The 23,032-nt window shown below is 41.7% G+C and overlaps 1 protein-coding gene across 7 annotated transcripts in view; it reads left to right on the forward strand.

Annotated features, from left to right (window-relative positions):
* Positions 1-23,032, forward strand: part of EFR3B (EFR3 homolog B) — a 316,353-nt gene that overhangs the window by 38,374 nt on the left and 254,947 nt on the right. For all 7 annotated transcript variants that reach the window (XM_064411514.1, XM_064411510.1, XM_064411515.1 and 4 more), the window contains 7 exons: positions 141-216; positions 2,285-2,446; positions 6,435-6,563; positions 9,404-9,471; positions 15,489-15,628; positions 18,466-18,557; positions 20,202-20,250. In XM_064411514.1, coding sequence (XP_064267584.1) covers positions 141-216; positions 2,285-2,446; positions 6,435-6,563; positions 9,404-9,471; positions 15,489-15,628; positions 18,466-18,557; positions 20,202-20,250 — 716 coding nt within the window. The remainder of the gene's footprint in view (positions 1-140; positions 217-2,284; positions 2,447-6,434; positions 6,564-9,403; positions 9,472-15,488; positions 15,629-18,465; positions 18,558-20,201; positions 20,251-23,032) is intronic.

Below are 23,032 nucleotides of genomic sequence, written 5' to 3' on the forward strand. Positions count from 1 at the left end.
TTTAAATTCAATTTTTTCTTGACTTTTTCTGGATTTTCCCAGCTGGGATCAGGTTTGGGGGAAAAAAAATCTGGGATTTCTGGGATTTGGGATGGGAAATTCCTGATTTTTTTCTGGAATTTTTTGGGATTTTTCCGCAGTTCCATCGCTGACGTCTCGCTGCTGAAGCTGAAGGTGGAGAAATGTTCCCGCCAGGATTCCGTCTTCATGAAAAAGGTACCGAAAAATCCCAAATTTCCCCAAATTTTCCCAAATTGGCCCATTCCCAGTGATCCCCAAAAATCCCAAAAAATCCCTGTAAAATCCCAAAAAACCCATCTAAAAATCCCCCTAAACAAATCACTGAAAAATCACCCAAAATTTCTCAAAATAACCCCCAATAATCACTGAAAAATAATTTAAAAATCAGTGAAAAATCAATGAAAAATCACAAAAAACCTCAAAAAAACCCACCCAAAAAATCCCCCAATAATCCCAAAAAATCTCCAATAATCCCTGAAACCCCAAAAACCCAAAATCACCCCCAAAACCCCCCAAAATCCCCATTTCCCCGCAGCATGCGTTCCGGCTGTGCCGCCTCGGGGCCCCTTCCCAATGATCCTAAAAACTCCCAAAAAATCCCAAAAAATCCCCAAAAATCCATCGAAAAATCCCCCTGAACAAATCACTGAAACATCACCGAAAAATCACAAAAAAATTATCAAAAAAGCCCCCAAAAATCACCGAAAAATCACTGAAAAATCAGTGAAAAATCGCTGAAAAATCACCGAAAAATTCTCCAACAAAACCCCAAAAATCACTGAAAAATCACTGAGAAATCAATGAAAAATCAACTAAAAATCACTGAAAAATCACTAAAAAATCACTGAAAAAATACTAAAAAATCACTGGAAAATCACAAAAAAATCACTGGAAAATAATGGAAAGTCACTGAAAAATCACTAAAAAATTACTGAAAAATCATCACAAAATCACTGAAAAATAAACAAAAAGCCCTGAAAAATCAAAAACAATCACTGAAAAATCACTGAAAAAATCACTGAAAAAATCACTGAAAAATAACGAAAAAATCACCGAAAAATCACTGAAAAATCACTAAAAAATAATTGAAAAATCAGTGAAAAATCACCAAAAAATCAGTGAAAAATCACCGAAAATCACAAAAAAATGACTGAAAAATCACAGAAAAAAATCACTAAAAATCACTGAAAAATCGCTAAAAAAATCACTGAAAAATCAATGAAAATCATCGAAAAATAATGGAAAAATCACTGAAAAAATCATAAAAAAAAATCTCTGAAAAAAATCACTGGAAAATCACCAAAAAATCCCTGAAAAAATCACCAGAAAATCACTGAAAAATCACTGTAAAATCAATGAAAAATCACTGAAAAATCACTGAAAAATCACTGTAAAATCACTGAAAAATCACTGAAAATCACTTATAAATCACTTAAAATCACTGAAAAATCGCTGAAAAATCGCTGAAAAATCGCTAAAAATCAACGAAAAATCACTGAAAGATCATGTGAAATCAACTAAAAATGACCAAAGAATCACTAGAAAATCACAAAAAAATCACTGAAAAATCAATGAAAAAAATCACTGAAAAATCACTAAAAATCACTGGAAAATCACTTATAAATCACTTAAAAATCACTGAAAAATCACTAAAAATCAACGACGAATCACTGAAAAATCATGTGAAATCAACTAAAAATGACCGAAAAATCACTGAAAAATCACTAAAAATCACTGGAAAATCACTTATAAATCACTTATAAATCACTGAAAAATCACTAAAAATCAACGATGAATCACTGAAAAATCATGTGAAATCAACTAAAAATGACCGAAAAATCACTGAAAAATCACTGGAAAATCACTAAAAAATCACTAGAAAATCACTGAAAAGTCACTGAAAAATCACCAAAAATCACTGAAAAATCATGGAAAAATCAACTAAAAATGACTGAAAAATGACTGAAAAATCAATGAAAAATCACTGAAAAATCACTGGAAAATCACTAAAAAATCACTAGAAAATCACCAAAAAATCACCGAAAAATCACTGAAAAATCACTGAAAAATCACCAAAAATCACTGAAAAATCATGGAAAAATCAACTAAAAATGACCGAAAAATCACTGAAAAATCACTGAAAAATCACTGAAAAATCACCAAAAAACCTCCAAAAACCCACCCAAAAAATCCCCAAAAATCCCCAAGCCCCCAAAAACCCCAAAACCCGCCCAAACCGCCCCAAAGCGCGCATTTCCCGCAGCACGGCGCGGCGCTGCTGTGCCACGCGTTCCGGCTGTGCCGCCTGGGCGCCCCTTCCCGGGGCCACTTCCGGGCCCTGTTCCGGCTGCTGGCGCTGCTGGGGCTGGAGCTGGGCACCGACGACGTCATCACCGACCTGCTGCGCCTCGCCCTCGCCCTGCAGGTCAGCCCCAAGTTTGGGGGGAATTTGGGCGGTTTTGGGAAATTTGGGTTTTTAAGGGAATTTTTTGGGATTTTTTGGGATTTTTTGAGGGGGGTTTTGAGGTTTTTGGGGGGTTTTGTTGGGATTTCTCATTGATGACGTCATCACCGACCTGCTGCGCCTCGCCCTCGCCCTGCAGGTCAGTGGGATTTTGGGGGGAATTTGGGAATTTTTGGGGATTTTGGGATTTTTGGGGATTTTTGGGAATTTTTTTGAAGGATTTTGTGGATTTTTTGGGGGATTTTTGGGGGTTTTTTGGGGATTTTTGTTGGGATTTCCCACCGATGATGTCATCACCGACCTGCTGCGCCTCTCCCTCGCCCTGCAGGTCAGCGGGATTTTGGGGGGTTTTGGGGTTTTTGGGGAATTTGAGTTTTTAAGGGAATTTTTTGGGATTTTTTGGGATTTTTGTGGATTTTTTGGAGGATTTTTTGGGGGGTTTTTTGGGGGTTTTGGGGGTTTTTGTTGAGATTTGCCACCGATGACGTCATCACCGACCTGCTGCGCCTCGCCCTGCAGGTAATCAGAGATTTTGGGGGAAATTTGGGGGATTTTGGGGTTTTGGGGGATTTTTTGGGATTTTTTTGGTATTTTTTTGGGATTTTGAAGATTTTTTTGGGGGATTTTTAGGGGTTTTCTGGGGCTTTTTGGGGTTTTTTTTGAGATTTCTCACTGATGACGTCATCACCGACCTGCTGCGCCTCGCCCTCGCTCTGCAGGTTAGCGGGGTTTGGGGGGAATTTGGGGGATTTGGGGAAATTTTGGGAATTTTGGGATCTGAGGAGAAATTTTGGGAAAGTTTTTGGAATTTTTTGGGGGAATTTTTGGGGATTTTTGGTGTTTTTTTGGGATTTGCCACCAATGACGTCATCACCGACTGTCTGCGCTTTGCGCTCACCCTGCAGGTAATTTTGATGAAAATTTGGGGGGTTTTGGGGATTTTTGGGGTTTTGGGGAATTTTTGGGATTTTTTTTAGGATTTTGGGCATTTTGGGGGGGATTTTTTGGGGAATTTTTTTGGGTTTTGGGGATTTTTTGGGGTTTTCCCACTGATGACGTCATCACCGACCTGCTGCGCCTCGCGCTCACCCTTCAGGTACCAAATTCCCGGGAATTTTGGGGGAAAATTTGGGGATTTTGGGGGAAAATTTGGGATTTTGGGGGAAAATTTGGGATTTTTCTGGGGATTTTAGGGGATTTTTTGGGATTTTTGGGGGATTTTTTTGGGCTTCTTTTGGGAAGTTTTTTGGGAATTTTTTTGTGGGATTCCAGAGCAGTTTTGGGGTGAATATTTGGGATTTCGGGGAATATTTTTGGGGATTTTTATGGGATTAAAGAGTTTTTTGGGTTTTTTCTTTTGGGGATTTCTGGGTGGTTTTTGGGATGAATATTTTGGATTTCAGGGAATATTTTGGGGGGATTTTGGGGCCTTATTGGGGTGAATATTTTGGATTTCAGGGAATAATTTGAGGGATTTTTTTGGGGGGATTTTGGGGTAATTTTGGGACGAGTTTTGGGATTTCGAGGAATATTTGGGGGGATTTTTGGGGGGATTTTTTTGGTTTTTTTAAGGAATTCTGTTGATTTTTTTTGGGGATTAGGAGGGGTTTTGGGATGGATCTCTGGGATTTCAGGGAATATTTTGGGGGATTCTTTGGGGATTTTGGGGGTTTTTGGGGTTTTTTGGGGGGGATTTTAGGATTTTTTGGGGTGAATCTTTGGGGTTTCAGGGAATATTTGGGTTTTTTGGGGGGGATTTCAGGGTTTTTTTGCGTTTTTTTGGGTTGTGTTTTTTGTGAGATTTTGGGGGTGTTTTTGGGGTGAATCTTTGGGATTTCAGTGCCCATTTTGGGGTTTTTTTGTGGGATTTTGGGTTTTTTTTGGTGGGATTTTGGGGTTGTTTTTGGGATGAATCTTTGGGATTTCAGTGCCCATTTTGGGGCTTTTGTGTGGGATTTGGGGGTTTTTTTGTTTTTTTTTGGGGTAGATTTTGGGTTTTTTTGGGGGGATTTTGGGGTGAATCTTTGGGATTTCAGTGCCCATTTTGGGTTTTTTTTTGTGGGATTGTGGGGGTTTTTTTGGTGGGATTTTGGGGTGGTTTTGGGATAAATCTTTGGGATTTCAGTGCCCCTTTTGGGGCTTTTTTATGGGGTTTTGGGGTTTTTTGGGGTTTTTTTTGGTGGGTTTTTTTGGGGGGTAGATTTGGAGGGTTTTTGGGGTGAATATTTTGGATTTCGGTGCCCATTTTGGGGCTTTTTTGTGGGATTTTGGGTGGGTGTTTTGGGGGTGGATTTGGAGGGTTTTGGGGTGAATCTTTGGAATTTCAGTGCCCATTTTGGGGTTTTTTTGTGGGATTTTGGGTTTTTTTTGGTGGGATTTTGGGGTGGTTTTGGGGTGAATCTTTGGGATTTCAGTGCCCATTTTGGGGCTTTTTTGTGGGGTTTTGGGGTTTTTTGGGTTTTTTTTTGGTGGGTTTTTTGGGGGGGTGGATTTGGAAGGTTTTTGGGGTGAATCTCTGGGTTTTCAGGGAATATTTTGGGGATTCTTTGGGGATTTTGGGGTTTTTTTGGTGGTTTTTTTGTGTTTTTTTGGTGGTGATTTGAAAGGTTTTTGGGGTGAATATTTGGGATTTCAGTGCCCATTTTGGGGCTTTTTTGGGGATTTTTTGGTGGGTTTTTTGGGGGTGGATTTGGAGGGTTTTAGGGTGAATCTTTGGGATTTCAGTGCCCATTTTGGGGGTTTTTTGTGGGGTTTTGGGGGGATTTTGGGTTTTTTTGGGTTTTTTTTGGTGGGATTTGGGGGTTGTTTTTGGGATGAATCTTTGGGATTTCAGTGCCCATTTTGGGGCTTTTTTGTGGGATTTGGGGGTTTTTTTTGGGTTTTTTTGGGTAGATTTTGGGTTTTTTTGGGGGGATTTTGATTTTTTTGGGGGGGTGGATTTGGGGGGTTTTTGGAGTGAATCTTTGGGATTTCAGTGCCCATTTTGGGGCTTTTTTGTGGGGTTTTGGGTTTTTTTGGGGTTTTTTTTGGTGGGTTTTTTGGGGGGGTAGATTTGGAGGGTTTTTGGGGTGAATATTTTGGATTTCAGTGCCCATTTTGGGGCTTTTTTGTGGGATTTTGGGTGGGTGTTTTGGGGGTGGATTTGGAGGGTTTTGGGGTGAATCTTTGGGATTTCAGTGCCGATTTTGGGGCTTTTTTTGTGGGATTTTGGGGTTTTTTGGGGGGTTTTTTTGGTGGGATTTTGGGGTGGTTTTTGGAGTGAATCTTTGGGATTTCAGTGCCCAATTGGGGTTTTTTTTTGTGGGATTGTGGGGTTTTTTTTGGTGGGATTTTGGGGTGGTTTTGGGACAAATCTTTGAGATTTCAGTGCCCATTTTGGGGCTTTTTTGTGGGGTTTTGGGGTTTTTTGGGTTTTTTTTGGTGGGTTTTTTTGGGGGGTAGATTTGGAGGGGTTTTGGGGTGAATATTTTGGATTTCAGTGCCCATTGTGGGGCTTTTTTGTAGGGTTTTTTGGGGCTTTTTTTGGTGGGTTTTTTGGGGTGGATTTGGAGGGTTTTGGGGTGAATCTTTGGGATTTCAGTGCCCATTTTGGGGCTTTTTGTGGGATTTTGGCTGGGTTTTTTAGGGGGTGGATTTGGAGGGTTTTTGGGGTGAATATTTTGGATTTCAGTGCCCATTTTGGGTTTTTTGGGGGGATTTTGGGGTTTTTTGGGGCCTTTTTTTGGTGGGGTTTATGGGGGGTGGATTTGGGGGGTTTTTGGGGTGAATCTTTGGGATTTCAGTGCCCATTTTGGGGCTTTTTTTGTGGGATTTTGGGGTTTTTTGGGGGGGATTTTGGGTTTTTTGGGGGTTTTTTTGGTGTTTTTTTGGGGGGTGGATTTGGGGGGTTTTTGGGGTGAATCTCTGGGATTCCAGCGCCCGTTTTGGGGCGGTTTTCTCTGTTTTCCAGGACCTGGCTCAGGAGGAGCCGCAGCTGCCGCCGCTGTCGCGCTGCGCGCTGCCCGCGCTCGGAGCCGCCCTGCTGCTCTTCCTGGGGCACCTGCTGGCCATTCCCGCCTTCCTGCAGCACGTCCAGGAGGTGGGGAACCAAAAAAACCCCATAAAAATCCCAAAAAATAAAAACCCCAAAATCCCGCAAAAAATCCCGCAAAAAATCCCACAAAAATCCCCAAAAATTCCGCAATTCTGGGGCCGTTTGGGAAGCGTTTGTTGGGATTTTTGGGGATTTTTAGGGGGTTTTGGGGAGGGATTTCAGGAAATTTGAGGTTTTGGGATTGGGGTTTTTTGGGGGTTTTTGAGATTTTGGAGGTTTTTGGGTTTTTTGGGGTTTTTGGGGTGTGTTTGGGGTTTGCGCTGGGAGCCGCCCTGCTGCTCTTCCTGGGGCACCTGCTGAGCATTCCTGCCTTCCTGCAGCACGGCCAGGAGGTGGGAAACCCAAAAAATCCCTAAAAATCCCATAAAGATCCCAAAAAACAAATACCCCAAAAATTCCCAAAAAAATCACGCAAAAAATCCCAAAAAAATCCGCAATTCTGGGGCCATTTGGGAAGGGTTTGTTGGGATTTGTGGGGGAATTGTGGGGGTTTTAGGAAGGAATTTCAGGAAATTTGAGGTTTTGGGATTGGGATATTTTTTTATTTTGGGGTTTGGGGTTTTTTGGATTTTGGGGGTTTTTGGGATTTTGGAGGTTTTGGGATGTGTTTGGGGTTTGTGCTTGGAACCTCCTTCCTGCAGCACGGCCAGGAGGTGGGGAACCCCAAAAACCCCAAAAAATCCCATAAAGATCCCAAAAAACAAAAATCTAAAAAAAAATTCCACAAAAATTCCATACTTTTCCCCATATTTCCCTTATTTGTTTCCCCTATTTCCTATATTTATTTCCCACATTTATTTTCCTTTTCCCCCCACATTTCCTTTATTTATTCCCCACATTTCCCGTCTTATTTCCCCCATTTATTTCCTTTATTTCCTGTATTTATTTTCCTTTGATTTCCATCTTTTCCATATTTTATTTCCCACTTTTTCCCCAGATTTTATTTCATATATTTATTTTCCTATTTCCCCCCATTTCCCAGATTTATTTTCCTTCCCCCCCCCCCCCCATTTCTCAGATATATTTCCCCCATTTCCCATATTTTATTTTCCTTTTTTCCCACATTTCCCAGATTTATTTCCAGGATTTATTTCCCCACATTTCCCAGATTTATTTCCCTTTTCCCCCCACATTTTCCCCATTTTGTTTCCAGGATTTATTTCCCCCATTTCCCACATTTTATTTTCCTTTTTTCCCCACATTTCCCCCATTTTATTTCCACGATTTATTTCCCATATTTCCAGGATTTATTTCCCTTTCCCCCCCACGTTTCCCCCGTTTTATTTCCAGGATTTATTTCCCACATTTCCCACATTTATTTCCCTTTCCCCCTGACATTTCCAGGATTTATTTCCCACATTTCCCATATTTTATTTTCCTTTTCCCCACATTTCCCCCATTTTGTTTCCAGGATTTATTTCCCCCATTTCCCAGATTTATTTCCAGGATTTATTTCCCCCATTTCCCAGATTTATTTCCCTTTTCCCCACATTTCCCAGATTTATTTTCAGGATTTATTTCCCACATTTTCCAGATTTATTTCCCTTTTTTCCCACATTTCCCCCATTTTGTTTCCAGGATTTATTTCCCCCATTTCCCAGATTTATTTTCCTTTTTCCCCACATTTCCAGGATTTATTTCCCTTTTCCCCCCACATTTCCCAGATTTATTTCCAGGATTTATTTCCTATTTCCCATATTTATTTCCCTTTTCCCCCCACATTTCCCACATTTTGTTTCCAGGATTTATTTCCCCCATTTCCCGTATTTATTTCCCTTTTTTTCTCCCACATTTCCTGTATTTATTCCCCACATTTCCCATATTTTATTTCCTTTTTCCCCACATTTCCCAGATTTTATTTCCAGGATTTATTTCCCATTTCCCATCTTTATTTCCCTTTTCCCCCCACATTTCCCCCATTTTGTTTCCAGGATTTATTTCCCCCATTTTGCAGATTTATTTTCCTTTTTCCCACATTTCCCAGATTTATTTCCAGGATTTATTTCCCCACATTTCCCAGATTTATTTCCCTTTTCCCCCCACATTTCCCCCATTTTATTTCCAGCATTTATTTCCCCCATTTCCCAGATTTATTTTCCTTTTTCCCACATTTCCCAGATTTATTTCCAGGATTTATTTCCCTTTTCCCCCCACATTTCCCAGATTTATTTCCCTTTTTTTCCCACATTTCCCCCATTTTATTTCCAGGATTTATTTCCCACATTTCCCCTCTTTATTTCCCTTTCCCCCCACATTTCCCCAGATTTATTTCCGGGATTTATTTCCCACATTTCCCACATTTTATTTCCCTTTTCCCCCCACATTTCCCCCATTTTGTTTCCAGGATTTATTTCCCACATTTCCCCTCTTTATTTCCCTTTTTTGCTCCCACATTTCCTGTATTTATTCCCCACATTTCCCATATTTTATTTCCTTTTCCCCCCACATTTCCCATATTTATTTCCAGGATTTATTTCCCACTTCCCATATTTATTTCCCTTTCCCCCCCACATTTCCCACATTTTGTTTCCAGGATTTATTTCCCACATTTCCCATATTTTATTTCCTTTTTCCCCACATTTCCCAGATTTATTTCCAGGATTTATTTCCCCCATTTCCCACATTTATTTCCCTTTTTTCCCCACATTTCCCATATTTTATTTCCAGGATTTATTTCCCACATTTCCCCCATTTTGTTTCCAGGATTTATTTCCCACATTTCCCCCATTTTGTTTCCAGGATTTTTCCCCCCCATTTCCCACGTTTATTTCCCATTTTTCCCACATTTCCCGGTTTTATTCCCGTTTTCTCCGTCTCTCCCCCAGGTGATCGAGGCCCGGCAGCGCTCGGCTCCGTTCCTGCTGCCCGAGGAGGCGCTCGGGGAGGACTCCAGGTGGGAATTCCCAAACTCCCAAACTCCCAAACTCCCAAATTCCCGGAGAATCCCGGGGAGTGTCCAAGGAAAGGCCGGAAAATCCCGGAATTGTGGGGTGGGATTGAAGGTCCTGGGATCCCATCCGGAGAATTTCGGGATTCTGGGATCCAGGATCCATCCCAATGGATTTTATGGGATTTGGGGATGGAAAAGGGAAGTGGAATCCCGAATTCCCAGGGAATTCCCGAAATTCCTTCCCAGAGAAGAAGCAGAGTTTGGAATGGGATGGGATTGAAGGTCCAGGGATCCCATCTGGAGGATTTTGGGATTCTGGGATCCAGGATCCATCCCCAGGGATTTTTATGGAATTTTTGGGGATGGAAAAGGGGAGTCCTGAATTCCAGGGAATTCCCAAAATTCCTTCCCAGAAATGATTCAGGGGTGGGATTGAAGCTCCAGGGATCCCATCCGGAGAATTTTGGGATTCTGGGATCCAGGCTCCATCCTGAGGGATTTTTATGGAATTTGGGGATGGAAAAGGGAAGGAAGAGCTTTTTTTTTAATCTCCCCCAGGGTTTTTTTCCTGGTTTTCCTTGGGTTTTCCCTTGTGGTTTTCCCCCAGGTTTCCCATTTTTTTCCCCATTTTCCCTGTTTTTTCTCCCATTCCCCCCCAGTTTTTCCCTTTTTTCCCCATTTTCCCCATTTTCTCCCCCGTTTTTCCGCATTTTTCCCATTTTCCTCCCTTTTTTCCATTTTCCCCAGTTTTTCCCCATTTTCTCCCCATTCCCCCCATTTTCCCCCCATTCTCTCCCCATTTTCCCCATTTTTCCCATTTCTCCCCCCGTTTCCCCCCCCCATTTTTTCCTGTTTTACCAGTTTCTCTCCCATTTTTTCCTGTTTCTCCCCCCATTCTCCCCCCGTTTTTCCCATTTCTCCCATTTCTCTCCCCATTTTTCCCATTTCTCCTGTTTCTCTCCATCTTTCTCTCCCCATTTTTTCCTGTTTCTCCCCATTTCCCCTCATTTTCTTCCCATTCTCTCCCCCGGTTTTTCCCATTTCTCCCATTTTTTTTCCTGTTTCTCCCGTTTCTCCCCATTTTCCCTCCCCTTTTATTCCTGTTTTTCCCATTTCTCTCCCCATTTTCCCCCCATTTCCCCCCCCATTTCCCCCCTCCCCGTTATTTTTCCCCCCATTATTTTTTCCCCCCATTATTTTTCCCCGTTATTTTTCCCATTTCCCTGGTTTCTCTCCCCATTTTCTCTCCCCGTTATTTTTCCCATTTCCCTGGTTTCTCTCCCCATTTTCTCTCCCCGTTATTTTTCCCATTTCCCTGGTTTCTCTCCCCATTTTCTCTCCCCGTTATTTTTCCCATTTCCCTGGTTTCTCTCCCCATTTTCTCTCTCCGTTATTTTTCCCGTTTCCCTGGTTTCTCTCCCCATTTTCCCACCAGTTATTTTCCTGTTTCTCCCCCCTCTCTCCCTGTTATTTTTCCCGTTTCTCTCTGGTTTCTCTCCCCGTTATTTTTCCTGTTTCCCCATCTTCTCTCCCCATTATTTTTCCCGTTTCCCCGGTTTCTCTCCTCCGTGTTTTTTTCCTGTTTCTCCCCCATTTCTCCCCGTTATTTTTTTCCCATTTCCCTGGTTTCTCTCCCCAATTCTCCCCCTGTTTTTTCCCCATTTCCCCCCCGTTATTTTTCCTGTTTGTCCCTTTTCTCTCCCCATTTTCTCTCTCCATTTCTCCCCCTGTTTTTTCCCCATTTTTCCCATTTCTCCCGTTTCTCTCCCTGTTGTTTTTTTCCCGTTTCTCCCCCTGTTTTTTCCCTATTTTTCCCCCCATTATTTTTCCCATTTCCCTGGTTTCTCACCCCATTTTCTTTCCCTATTTTCCCCCCGTTATATTTTTCCCGTTTCCCCGGTTTCTCTCCCCATTTTTCCCCCTGTTATTTTTCCCGTTTCCCCCCATTATTTTTCCCCCATTATATTTTCCCATTTCTCCCATTTCTCTCCCCATTTTCCCCCCGTTATATTTTTCCCGTTTCCCCGGTTTCTCTCCCCATTTTATCTCCCATTTCTCTCCCGTTTCTCCCCCTGTTTTCTCCCCATTTTCCCTGATTTTTTCCCATTTCCCCCCGTTATATTTTTCCCGTTTCCCCGGTTTCTCCCCGTTATATTTTTCCCGTTTCTCCCGTTTCTCTCCCCATTTCTCCCCGTTTTTTTCCCATTTTCTCCCGTTATTTTTCCCGTTTCTCCCCCCATTATTTTTCCCGTTTCTCCCGTTTCTCTCCCTGTTATTTTTCCCATTTCTCTCCCGTTTCTCCCCCTGTTTTTTCCCCATTTTTCCCCCCATTATTTTTCCCATTTTCCCGGTTTCTCACCCCATTTTCTCTCCCCATTTTCTCCCCCCGTTATTTTTCCCATTTCCCCGTTTTCCCCTGGTTACATTTTTCCCGTTTCCATCCCCCCCGTTATATTTTCCCCGTTTCCCTGTTTCGCCCCCGTTATATTTTCCCGTTTCTCCTGTTTCTCTCCCCATTCCCCCCCGGTTACACTTTCCCCGTTTCCCCGGTTTCCCTCACCATTATTTTTTTTCCCGTTTCCCCATTTTCTCTCCCCATTTTCTCTCCCCCATTTTCTCCCCGTTTTTTTCCCATTTCCCCCCGGTTTCTCTCCCCGTTTCCATCCCCCCGTTATATTTTTCCCATTTCTCCGGATTCTCTCCCCATTTCCCCCCATTATATTTTTCCCGTTTCTCTGTTTTCTCTCCCCATTTTCCCCCCCGTTATTTTTCCTGTTTTTTCCGTTTTCTCTCCCTGTTATTTTTCCTGTTTCTCTCCCCATTTCCCCCTGGTTACATTTTTCCTGTTTCCCCGGTTTCTCTCCCCGTTGTTTTTTTCCCTGTTTCCCCATTTCCCCCCCGGTTATATTTTTCCCGTTTCCCCGGTTTCTCTCCCCATTTTATCTCCCATTTCTCTCCCGTTTCTCCCCCTGTTTTCTCCCCATTTTCCCTGATTTTTTCCCATTTCCCCCCATTATATTTTTCCCGTTTCCCCAGTTTCTCTCCCTGTTATTTTTTCCCATTTCCCCGGTTTCTCCCCGTTATATTTTTCCCGTTTCTCCCGTTTCTCTCCCCCATTTTCCCTCCCCATTTTCTCTCCCCATTTCTCCCCGTTTTTTTCCCATTTTCTCCCGTTATTTTTCCCGTTTCTCCCCCCATTATTTTTCCCGTTTCTCCCGTTTCTCTCCCTGTTATTTTTCCCATTTCTCTCCCGTTTCTCCCCCTGTTTTTTCCCCATTTTTCCCCCCATTATTTTTCCCATTTTCCCGGTTTCTCACCCCATTTTCTCTCCCTATATTCCCCCCGTTATATTTTTCCCGTTTCCCCATTTTCTCCCCCCGTTATTTTTTTCCCATTTCTCCCGTTTCCATCCCCCCCGTTATATTTTCCCCGTTTCCCTGTTTCCCCCCCATTACATTTTCCCCGTTTCCCCGGTTTCCCTCACCATTATTTTTTTCCCGTTTCCCCATTTTCTCTCCCCATTTTCTCTCCCCATTTTCTCCCCGTTTTTTTCCCATTTCCCCCCGGTTTCTCTCCCCGTTTCCATCCCCCCGTTATATTTTTCCCATTTCTCCGGATTCTCTCCCCATTTCCCCCCATTATATTTTTCCCGTTTCTCTGTTTTCTCTCCCCATTTTCCCCCCCCGTTATTTTTCCTGTTTTTCCGTTTTCTCTCCCTGTTATTTTTCCTGTTTCTCTCCCCATTTCCCCCCGGTTACATTTTTCCTGTTTCCCCGGTTTCTCTCCCCGTTGGTTTTTTCCCTGTTTCCCCATTTCCCCCCCCCCCCGGTTATATATTTTTCCCGTTTCCCCGGTTTCTCTCCCCATTTCTCCCCCCATTTCATTTTTCCTGTTTCCCCGGTTTACCTCACCGTTATCTTTTCCCCATTTCCCCGGTTTCTGTCCCCGGTTACATTTTTCCCGTTTCCCTGGTTTCTCTCCCCGTTGTTTTTTTCCCATTTCCCCATTTCCCCGGTTTCCCTCACCGTTATTTTTTTCCCGTTTCCCCATTTTCTCTCCCCATTTCCCCCCCTGTTACATTTTTTCCCGTTTCCCCGGTTTCTCTCCCCGTTTCCATCCCCCCGCTTACATTTTTTCCCCGTTTCCCTGGGTTCTCTCCCCATTTTCTCCCCGTTTTTTTCCCGTTTCCCCCCGGTTACATTTTTTCCCATTTCCCCCATTTCTCTTCCCGTTTCCTTTCCCACGGTTACATTTTTTCCCGTTTCCCCGGTTTCTCTCCCCGTTTCCATCCCCCCGCTTACATTTTTTCCCCGTTTCCCTGCGTTCTCTCCCCATTTTCTCCCCGTTTTTTTCCCGTTTCCCCCCAGTTACATTTTTTCCCGTTTCCCGGTTTCTGTCCCCGGTTACATTTTTTTCCCGTTTCCCCGGTTTCTCTCCCCGTTATATTTTTTTCCCATTTCCCCGGTTTCTGTCCCCATTTTCTCCCCGTGTTTTTCCCGTTTTCCCCCGGTTACATTTTCCCATTTCCCCGGTTTCTCTCCCCATTACATTTTTTCCGGTTTCTCCCCCGGTTACATTTTTCCCGTTTCCCCGGTTTCCCTCACCGTTATTTTTTTCCCGTTTCCCCGGTTTCTGTCCCCGGTTACATTTTTTTCCCGTTTCCCCGGTTTCTCTCCCCATTTTGTCTCCCATTTCTCTCCTGTTCCTCCCCCTGTTTTCTCCCCATTTTCCCTGTTTTTTTCCCGTTTCTCCCCCCGTTATATTTTCCCGTTTCCCTGTTTCCCCCCCATTACATTTTTCCCGTTTCCCCGGTTTCCCTCACCGTTATTTTTTTCCTATTTCCCCATTTTCTCTCCCCATTTTCTCTCCCCATTTTCTCCCTGTTTTTTTCCCATTTCCCCCGGTTTCTCTCCCCGTTTCCTTTCCCCCGGTTACATTTTTTTCCCGTTTCCCCGGTTTCTCTCCCTGTTATTTTTTCCCGTTTCCCCCGGTTACATTTTTTCCCATTTCCCCCGTTTCTGTCCCCGTTTCCTTTCCCCCCGTTACATTTTTTCCCATTTCCCCGGTTTCTCTCCCCGTTTCCATCCCCCCGCTTACATTTTTTCCCCGTTTCCCTGCGTTCTCTCCCCATTTTCTCCCCGTTTTTTTCCCGTTTCCCCCCAGTTACATTTTTTTCCCGTTTCCCGGTTTCTGTCCCCGTTTACATTTTTTTCCCGTTTCCCCGGTTTCTCTCCCCGTTATATTTTTTTCCCATTTCCCCGGTTTCTCTCCCCATTTTCTCCCCGTGTTTTTCCTGTTTCCCCCCGGTTACATTTTCCCGTTTCCCCGGTTTCTCTCCCCATTACATTTTTTCCCGTTTCCCCCGGTTACATTTTTTCCCGTTTCCCCCGTTTCTCTCCCCGTTTCCCGTTTCCTTTCCCCCGGTTACATTTTTTCCCGTTTCCCCCGTTTCTGTCCCCGTTTCCTTTCCCCCGGTTACACGTTTTTCCCGTTTCCCCGGTTTCTGTCCCCGTTTCCCGGTTTCTGTCCCCGGTTACATTTTTTCCCGTTTCCCCCGTTTCTGTCCCCGATTCCTTTCCCCCGGTTACATTTTTTCCTGTTTCTCCCATTTCTCTCCCCGTTTCCTTTACCCCGGTTACATTTTTTCCCGTTTCCCCGGTTTCTGTCCCCGTTTCCCGGTTTCCTTTCTCCCGGTTACATTTTTTCCCGTTTCTCCCGTTTCTCTCCCCGTTATTTTTTCCTGTTTCCCCCGGTTACACGTTTTTCCCGTTTCCCCGGTTTCTGTCCCCGTTTCCATCCCCCCGCTTACATTTTTTTCCCATTTCCCCTGGTTTCTCTCCCCATTTTCTCCCCGTTTCCTTTCCCCCGGTTACATTTTTTCCCGTTTCCCCGGTTTCTGTCCCCGGTTACATTTTTTCCCGTTTCCCCGGTTTCTGTCCCCGTTTCCCCGTTTCCTTTCCCCCGGTTACATTTTTTCCCGTTTCCCCCGTTTCTGTCCCCGTTTTCCCCGCTCCCCGCAGCGCGGCGCCGTTCCCGGCGCTGCCGGAGCCGGGCTCGGACCTTTGGTTCCTGCAGAGCAAAATCAGCGAAATCCTCGGCGGCGCCGGCGCCGGCTACAGCAGCGAGCGCCTGGCCGCCAAGTTCTGCCCCCAGAGCGGCGGTGAGCCACCGCAGTCCGGGAATTCTGGGAATTTTCTGGGAATTCTGGGGATTTTTGGGAATTTTTTGGGAATTTTCTGGGGTTTTTTAGGAGGTTTTTGGGGTTTTTCAGGGTTTTTTGGGGGATTTTGGGGATTTTTTGGGGATTTTGGGCTTTGCTCGGTGCCAAGTTCTGCCCCCAGAGCGGCGGTGAGGCACCGCAATCCGGGAATTCCGGGAATTTTGGGAATTTTGGGAATTTTGGGAATTTTTGGGGATTTTTTTGGGGATTTTCTGGGGTTTTTTAGGAGGTTTTTTGGGTTTTTCAGGGTTTTTTTTGGGGATTTTTTAGGATTTTGGGCTTTGCTCACCGCCAAGTTCTGCCGCGAGAGCAGCAGTGAGAGGGAAATTCAGGAATTCCAGGAATTCTGGGAATTTTTGGGAATTTTTTGGAATTTTTGAGGGATTTTTGAGGGTTTTTTTTTCCAGGGTTTTTTGGGGAATTTTGGGGATTCTTTTTGGATTTTGGGCTTTGATCGGTGCCAAGTTCTGCCCCCAGAGCGGCACTGAGAGGGGATTTTCGGGAATTTGGGAATTTTTGGGAATTTTTTGGGAATTTTGGGGAAATTTTGAGGGTTTTTTTTTTATTTTAGGAGATTTTTTCAGGGTTTTTTGGGGAAGTTTTGGAGATTTTTTCGGATTTTGGGCTTTGCTTGGTGCCAGGTTCTGGCCCAGAGTGGCGGTGAGACACGGCAATCCGGGAATTCTGGGGATTCTGGGAATTTTTGGGAATTTTTGGGGATTTTCTGGGAATTTTCTGAGGTTTTTTAGGAGGTTTTTGGGGTTTTTTCAGGGTTTTTTGGGGGATTTTTGAGGATTTTTTGGGATTTTGGGCTTTGATTGGTGCCAAGTTCTACCCCAACAGCGGTGGGAGGGAAATTTTCTGGGAATTCTGGGAATTCTGGGAATTTTTGGGAATTTTTTGGGAATTTTTGAGGGATTTTTTGGATTTTAGGGGATTTTTTTCAGGGTTTTTTGGGGAATTTTTGGGGATTTTTTGGGATTTTGGGCTTTGATCGATGCCAAGTTCTGCCCCCAGAGCGGCGATGAGAGGGGATTTTCTGAGAATTTTGTGAATTTTTTGGGAATTTTTAGGAATTTTTGGGAATTTTAGGGAATTTTTTTTTTTAATTTTCTGGTATTTTAGGGGATTTTTTCAGGTTTTTTGGGGAATTTTTGGGAATTTTTGGGAATTTTTTAAAATTTTCTGGTGTTTTAGGGGATTTTTTTTCAGTTTTTTTGGGAATTTTGGGGATTTTTTGGGATTTTGGGCTTTGCTCGGTGCCAAGTTCTGCCCCCAGAGCGGCGGCGAGAGACGGAAATTCCAGAATTTTCTGGGAATTTCTTGGCAGGTTTTGGGGATGTTTCAGGGGTTTTAGGTGTTTTTTTTTTGTGATTTTGTAGAGATTTTTTGGGGGCACTTTGGATTTTTGGGGTTTTGGCGTTTTTTAAAAATTCTTTTTGTGATTTTGGGGAATTTTTTGGGAATTCTTGGAGATTTTTTTGGGTTTTCTTTGGAATTTTTGGGGGATTTGAGGGGGGTTTTGGGAATTCTTTGGGATTTTTGGGGATTTGTTTTTGTTTTTTGGGAATTCCTTTGGGAATCTGGGAAGTTCGGGGATTTTTTAGGGGATTTTTGGGGAGTTTTTTGGGGGGATTTTTGGGATTTTTCTGGGGGTTTTTTGAGTCTTGGATTTTTTTAGTATTTCTTTTTGTGCTTTTGGGGATTTTTTTTGGGAAATTCTTTGGGATTTTGGTTTTTTTTTGGATTTTGGGAGTGGTTTGGGGGATTTTTTGGGAATGCTTTGGGATTTTAGCGGCTTTTTGGGGGAATTTTTGGGTTTTTGTTGGGAATTTTGGGTTTTTTAATGGGAATTTTGGGATTTTTTTGTGGGTTTTGGTGGGAATTTCAGGGTTTTTTGGGGAAAATTTGGGATTTTTTTGTGGGAAATTTGGTGGGTTTTTTGTGGGAATTTTGGGGTTTTTTTGTGGGAAATTTGGGGTTTCTTCATGGGACTTTTGCAGTTATTTGTGGAAATTTTGGCATTTTTTGTGGGACTTTTGGGGTTTTTTGGTGGGAATTTTAGGGGTTTTGTGTGAGAAATTTGGGGTTGTTTTTTTTGGAATTTTGGGGTTTTTTTGTGGGAAATTTAAGATTTTTTGTGGGAAATTTGGAGGTTCTTTGTGGGACTTTTGCGGTTATTTGTGGAAATTTTGGCATTTTTTTGTGGGAAATTTGGGGTTTTTTGGTGGGAATTTTGGGGTTTTTTGTGGGAAATTTGGGGTATTTTTATGGGAATTTTGGGGGTTTTGTGTGGGAATTTTGGGGTTTTTTTGTAGGAAATTCGGGGGTTTTTGTGGGAAATTTGGGATTTTTTGTGGGAAATTTGGGGTTTTTTGGTGGGAATTTGGGGGTTTTTTTGATGGGAATTTTGGGGGGTTTTTGTGGGACTTTTGCGGTTATTTGTGGAAATTTTGGCATTTTTTTGTGGGAAATTTGGGGTTTTTTGGTGGGAATTTTGGGGGATTTTTTGATGGGAATTTTGGGGTTTTTTTGTGGGAAATTTGGGGGTTTTGTGGGAATTTTGGGTTTTTTTTTGTGGGAAATATTGGGATTTTTTGTGGGAAATTGGGGATTTTTTGTGGGAAATTCGGGGGTTTTTTTTGGAAATTCAAGTTTTTTTTGGGATTTCCTCTGTCCCAGCCCCAAATCCCGAATTCCCGGTGGATTTTTGGGGGGAATTCTGCCGGATTTGGGGCGGGATTTGGCTCCTGAGCCCGGAATTCCCGTTTTTCCAGAGGAGGATCGCTTGTCCAAGCGGAAAAGCATCGGCGAGACGATTTCCCTGCAGGTGGAGGTGGAGTCCCGCAACAGCCCCGAGAGGGAGCAGGTCTGCAATCACCAAAAATCCCAAAAATCCCAAAATTCCCCAGGAATTCCCAACCCCTGTCCCGGAATTTCTGGGTTTGGGGGGGGGGGAAAGGGGAAAAAATGGAAAAAAGCAAAAAAAAAAAGCATCAAAAAGGGTTAAAAATCGTGCAAAAGAAAAAAAAGCACCCAAAATTTAAAAAAAGGCAAAAAACCTCAAAATTAAAAAAGGAAAAAAAGGAAAAAAAAGCAAAAAAGAGGAAAAAAGCAAAAAAACCTCAAAATTAAAAAAGGAAAAAAAGGAAAAAAACCAAAAAAGCAAAAAACCTCAAAATTAAAAAAGGAAAAAAATGAAAAAAAGGAAAAAAAAAAACAAAAAACTTCAAAGTTAAAAAAGGAAAAAAGCCAAAAAAAGCAAAAGAACTTCAAAAGGAGAAAAAGCCAAAAAAGCAAAAAAACTTCAAAGTTAAAAAAGGAAAAAAAGCCAAAAAAGCAAAAAAGCCCCAAAATGAAAAAGGAAAAAAAGGCAAAAAAAAGCAAAAAAATCCTCAAATTTAAAAAAGGAAAAAAAGCAAAAAAAAAATCAAAAAACTTCAAAATTAAAAAACTTCAAAATTAAAAAAGGAAAAAAGCCAAAAAAGCCCCAAAATGAAAAAGGAAAAAAAGACAAAAAAAAGCAAAAAACCTCAAAATTAAAAAAGGAAAAAAAAGAAAAAAATTGAAAAAAGATAAAAAAACACCAGAAAGGGTTAAAAATTGTACAAAAAAAGCCCAAAAGTTAAAAAAAGCAAAAAAAAAGTAAAAAACCTCAAAATTAAAAAAGGAAAAAAGCCAAAAAAAAAAATCAAAAAAGTTCAAAATTAAAAAAGGAAAAAAGCAAAGAAGCCCCAAAATTAAAAAAGGAAAAAAAGGCAAAAAAAAGCAAAAACCCTCAAAATTATAAAAAACTGAAAAAATAAAAAAAAACACCAGAAAGGGTTAAAAATTGTACCAAAAAAAGCCCAAAAATTTTTTAAAAAGGCAAAAAAAAGTAAAAAACCTCAAAATTAAAAAAGGAAAAAAGACAAAAAAGTAAAAAACCCTCAAAATTAAAAAAGATAAAACAGCCAAAAAAAGCAAAAAAGCCCCAAAATTAAAAAGGAAAAAAAACTAAAAAAAAAAAATAAACCTCTCAAAACTAAAAAAGGAAAAAAAGCCAAAAAACCAAATTAAAACCGAAGAAAAAACCCCAAAATTAAAAAAAAAACCAAAAAAAAACCCAAAACCAAACAAAATTTAAAAAGCCAAAAACCAAAAAAATATTCAAAATTCAAAAAGCCAAAAATCAATTAAAAACCCAATTTGAAAAGTAAAAAACGCCAAAAAAATCCCAAAGAAGTCTCCAAAAAAATTAAAAAATAAATTAAAAAAAAATCAAATCCCAGAGAATTCCCAAAAATGCCCCCAAAAAAACCCCAAAATCTCCAAAAATCCCCACAAAATCCTAAAGAATTCGGGCTGGAATTCCGGGATTTTCCCAGCATTGGGATTTTTGGGGATTTTTTTGGGCATTTTTGGGGTTTTTGGGTTTTTTTTTTTAGTGTTTTTGGAGGTTTTTTGGGTTTTTTGGGGATTTTTGAGTTTTTTTGGGATTTTCTGGGAATTTCATCCCAATTTTCCTTCGCAGCGAGCCCCGGCCGAGGAGATCACGTACGAGACGCTGAAAAAAGCCATCGGTGAGCGGCGTTTCGGGGGATTTTTGGGAATTCTTTGGGAATTCTCTTGGATTTTGGGAATCGTTTGGGGGGTTTTTGGGATTTTCGGGGATTTTGGGGGGATTTTTGGGGGATTTTTTGGGTTTTATGGGGTTTTTTTGGATTTTGGGAATTGTTTGGGGGGTTTTTGGGGATTTTCTGGGTTTTTGGGGAATTTTGGGGGTTTTTTTTGGGAATTCTTTGGGAATTCTTTTGGATTTTGGGAATTGTTTGGGGGGTTTTTGGGATTTGGGGGGATTTTTGGGGGATTTTATGGGGTTTTCTTGGGACTTCTTTGGGATTTTGGGAATCGTTTTGGGTTTTCTGAGATTTTTGGGGGGATTTTATGAGGTTTTTTTGGGAATTCTTTGGGAATTTGGGGTTTTTTGGGGGGATTTTCAGGGATTTTTTTGGGATTTTTCTGGGATTTTTTGGGGATTTTTGAGGGGATTTTTTCGGTTGTTTTGGGAATTCTTTGGGAATTCGTTTGGGTTTTTTGGGGATTTTCTGGGATTTTTTGGGGGATTTTTTTGGGAATTTTTTTGGTTTTATGGGGATTTTTGGGGAATTCTTTGGGATTTTGGAAATTGTTGGGGTTTTTCTGGGATTTTTGGGGATTTTTCGGGGGATTTTATGGGGGTTTTTTGGGACTTCTTTGGGATTTTGGGAATCGTTTGGGGTTTTTTGGGGATTTTCTGGGATTATTTTGGGGATTTTATGGGGTTTTTTTTCGGAATTCTTTGGGAATTCTTGTGGATTTTGGGAATTGTTTGGGGTTTTTTGGGATTTTCAGGGATTTTTTGGGGATTTTGGGGGGGATTTTTTGGGTTTTATGGGATTTTTTTGAAAATTCTTTGGTATTTTGGAAATCGTTTGGGGCTTTTTGGGATTTTCTGGGAGATTTGGGGGATTTTATGGGGTTTTTTTGGGAATTCTTTGAGAATTCTTTTGGATTTTGGGAATTGTTTGGGTTTTTTGGGGATTTTCTGGGATTTTTTTGGGAATTTGTTTGGGTTTTATGGGGTTTTATTGGGACTTCCTTGGGATTTTGGGAATCATTTGGGGTTTTTTGGGTTTTTCTGGGATTTTTGGGGGTTTTATGGGTTTTTTTTGGGAATTCTTTGGGAATTCTTTTGGATTTTGGGAATTGTTTGGGGTTTTCGGGGATTTTTGGGGATTTTTGGGGGGATCTTATGGGGTGGTTTTTTTGGGAATTCTTTGGGAATTTGTTTGGGTTTTTGGGGGGATTTTCAGGGATTTTTTGGGAATTTTTGGGGGGATTTTTTTGAAAATTCTTTGGTATTTTGGGAATCGTTTGGGATTTTTCTGGGATTTTGGGGGGATTTTTGGTGATTTTTTGGGGATTCTTTGGGAATTCGTTTGGGTTTTTTGGGGGATTTTCAGGGATTTTTTTGGGATTTTTGGGGGCATTTTTTGGTTTTATGGGATTTTCTTGGGAATTCTTTGGGATTTTGGGAATCATTTGGGTTTTTCTGGGATTTTTTGGGATTTTTGGGGGGATTTTTTGGGTTTTTTTGGGAATTCTTTGGGAATAGTTTGGGATTTTTTTGGGTTTTCTGGGATTTTTTGGGGATTTTGGGGACTTTTTCTTGGCCTTTTTGTGGTTTTTTTTAATTTTTTTTTTGAATTTTTTTGGGCTGGAATTCCCAGAATTCCCAGCACTGGGAACAGGGAATGGGAAGGTTTTTCATCCCAGAATTCTGGGAATTCTGGGAATTGGGTGGTTTTTTCCCAGCTGGAATCCCAAAATTCCTGGAATTTCTGGAATTCCCAGCACTGGGAACAGGGAATGGGAGGGTTTTTCATCCCAGAATTCCTGGAATTCCCGGAATTCTGGGAGCTGGCACCAAGGAATATTTTCCCTCCTCGGAATTCCTGAATAATTCCCACTTTTCTCATTGTTTTTCCCATTTTTCCTGGTTTCTTCCCCGTGGTTTTTTGTTGTTTTTTCTCCATTTTTCCTGGATTTTCCCTGGTTTTCCCATGTTTTTCCCATTGTTTTTCTTGTTTTCCCCATTTTTCCTGCTGTTTTTTCCATTGTTTTTCCTGTTGTCTTTCCCATTTTTTCTCCCATTTTTTCTCTGTCATTTTCCCCATTTTTGGTGTTTTTTTCCTGTTCCCCCCCCCCCCCCCCCCCCCATTCTTTCCCATGTTTTCCCATTCTTTTTCCTGGTTTTCCCATTGTTTTCCCATTTTTCCCATTGCTGTTTTCCCATTTTCCATATTTTTCCCTTTGGTTTTCCTGCTGTTTTTCTCATTGTTTTTCCTGTTGTTTTTCCCATTGTTTTCCCCATTTTTCCCATTGTTTTTTCCATTGCTGTTTTTCCCATTGTTTCCCCATTGTTATTCCCATTGCTTTCCCCGTTCTCTTTTTCCCATTGTTTTTCCCATTTTTCCTATTGTTTTTCCCATTTTTCCCATCATTTTCCCATTGTTTTTCCCATTGTTTTTCCCATAATTTTTCCCACTCTTTTTTTCCATTGCTGTTTTTCCCATTGTTCTTTTCCCCGTTTTTCCCACTGTTTTCCCACTGTTTTCCCATTGTTTTTCCCCTTGCTGTTTTTCCTGTTGTTTTTCCCGTTGTTTTCCCTGGTTTTCCCGCTATTTTTCCCATTGCTTTCCCCCTTGCTGTTTTTTCCATTATTTTCCCTTCTTTCCCCATTTTCCCCATTGTTTTTCCTGTTGTTTTTTCCGTTTTTCCCGTTACCATTTCCCCCACTGTTTTCCCTGTTTTTCCTGTTGC

This window comes from Passer domesticus, chromosome 3 (assembly GCF_036417665.1).
Source record: "Passer domesticus isolate bPasDom1 chromosome 3, bPasDom1.hap1, whole genome shotgun sequence".
NCBI classification, from domain to species: Eukaryota; Metazoa; Chordata; class Aves; order Passeriformes; family Passeridae; genus Passer; species Passer domesticus.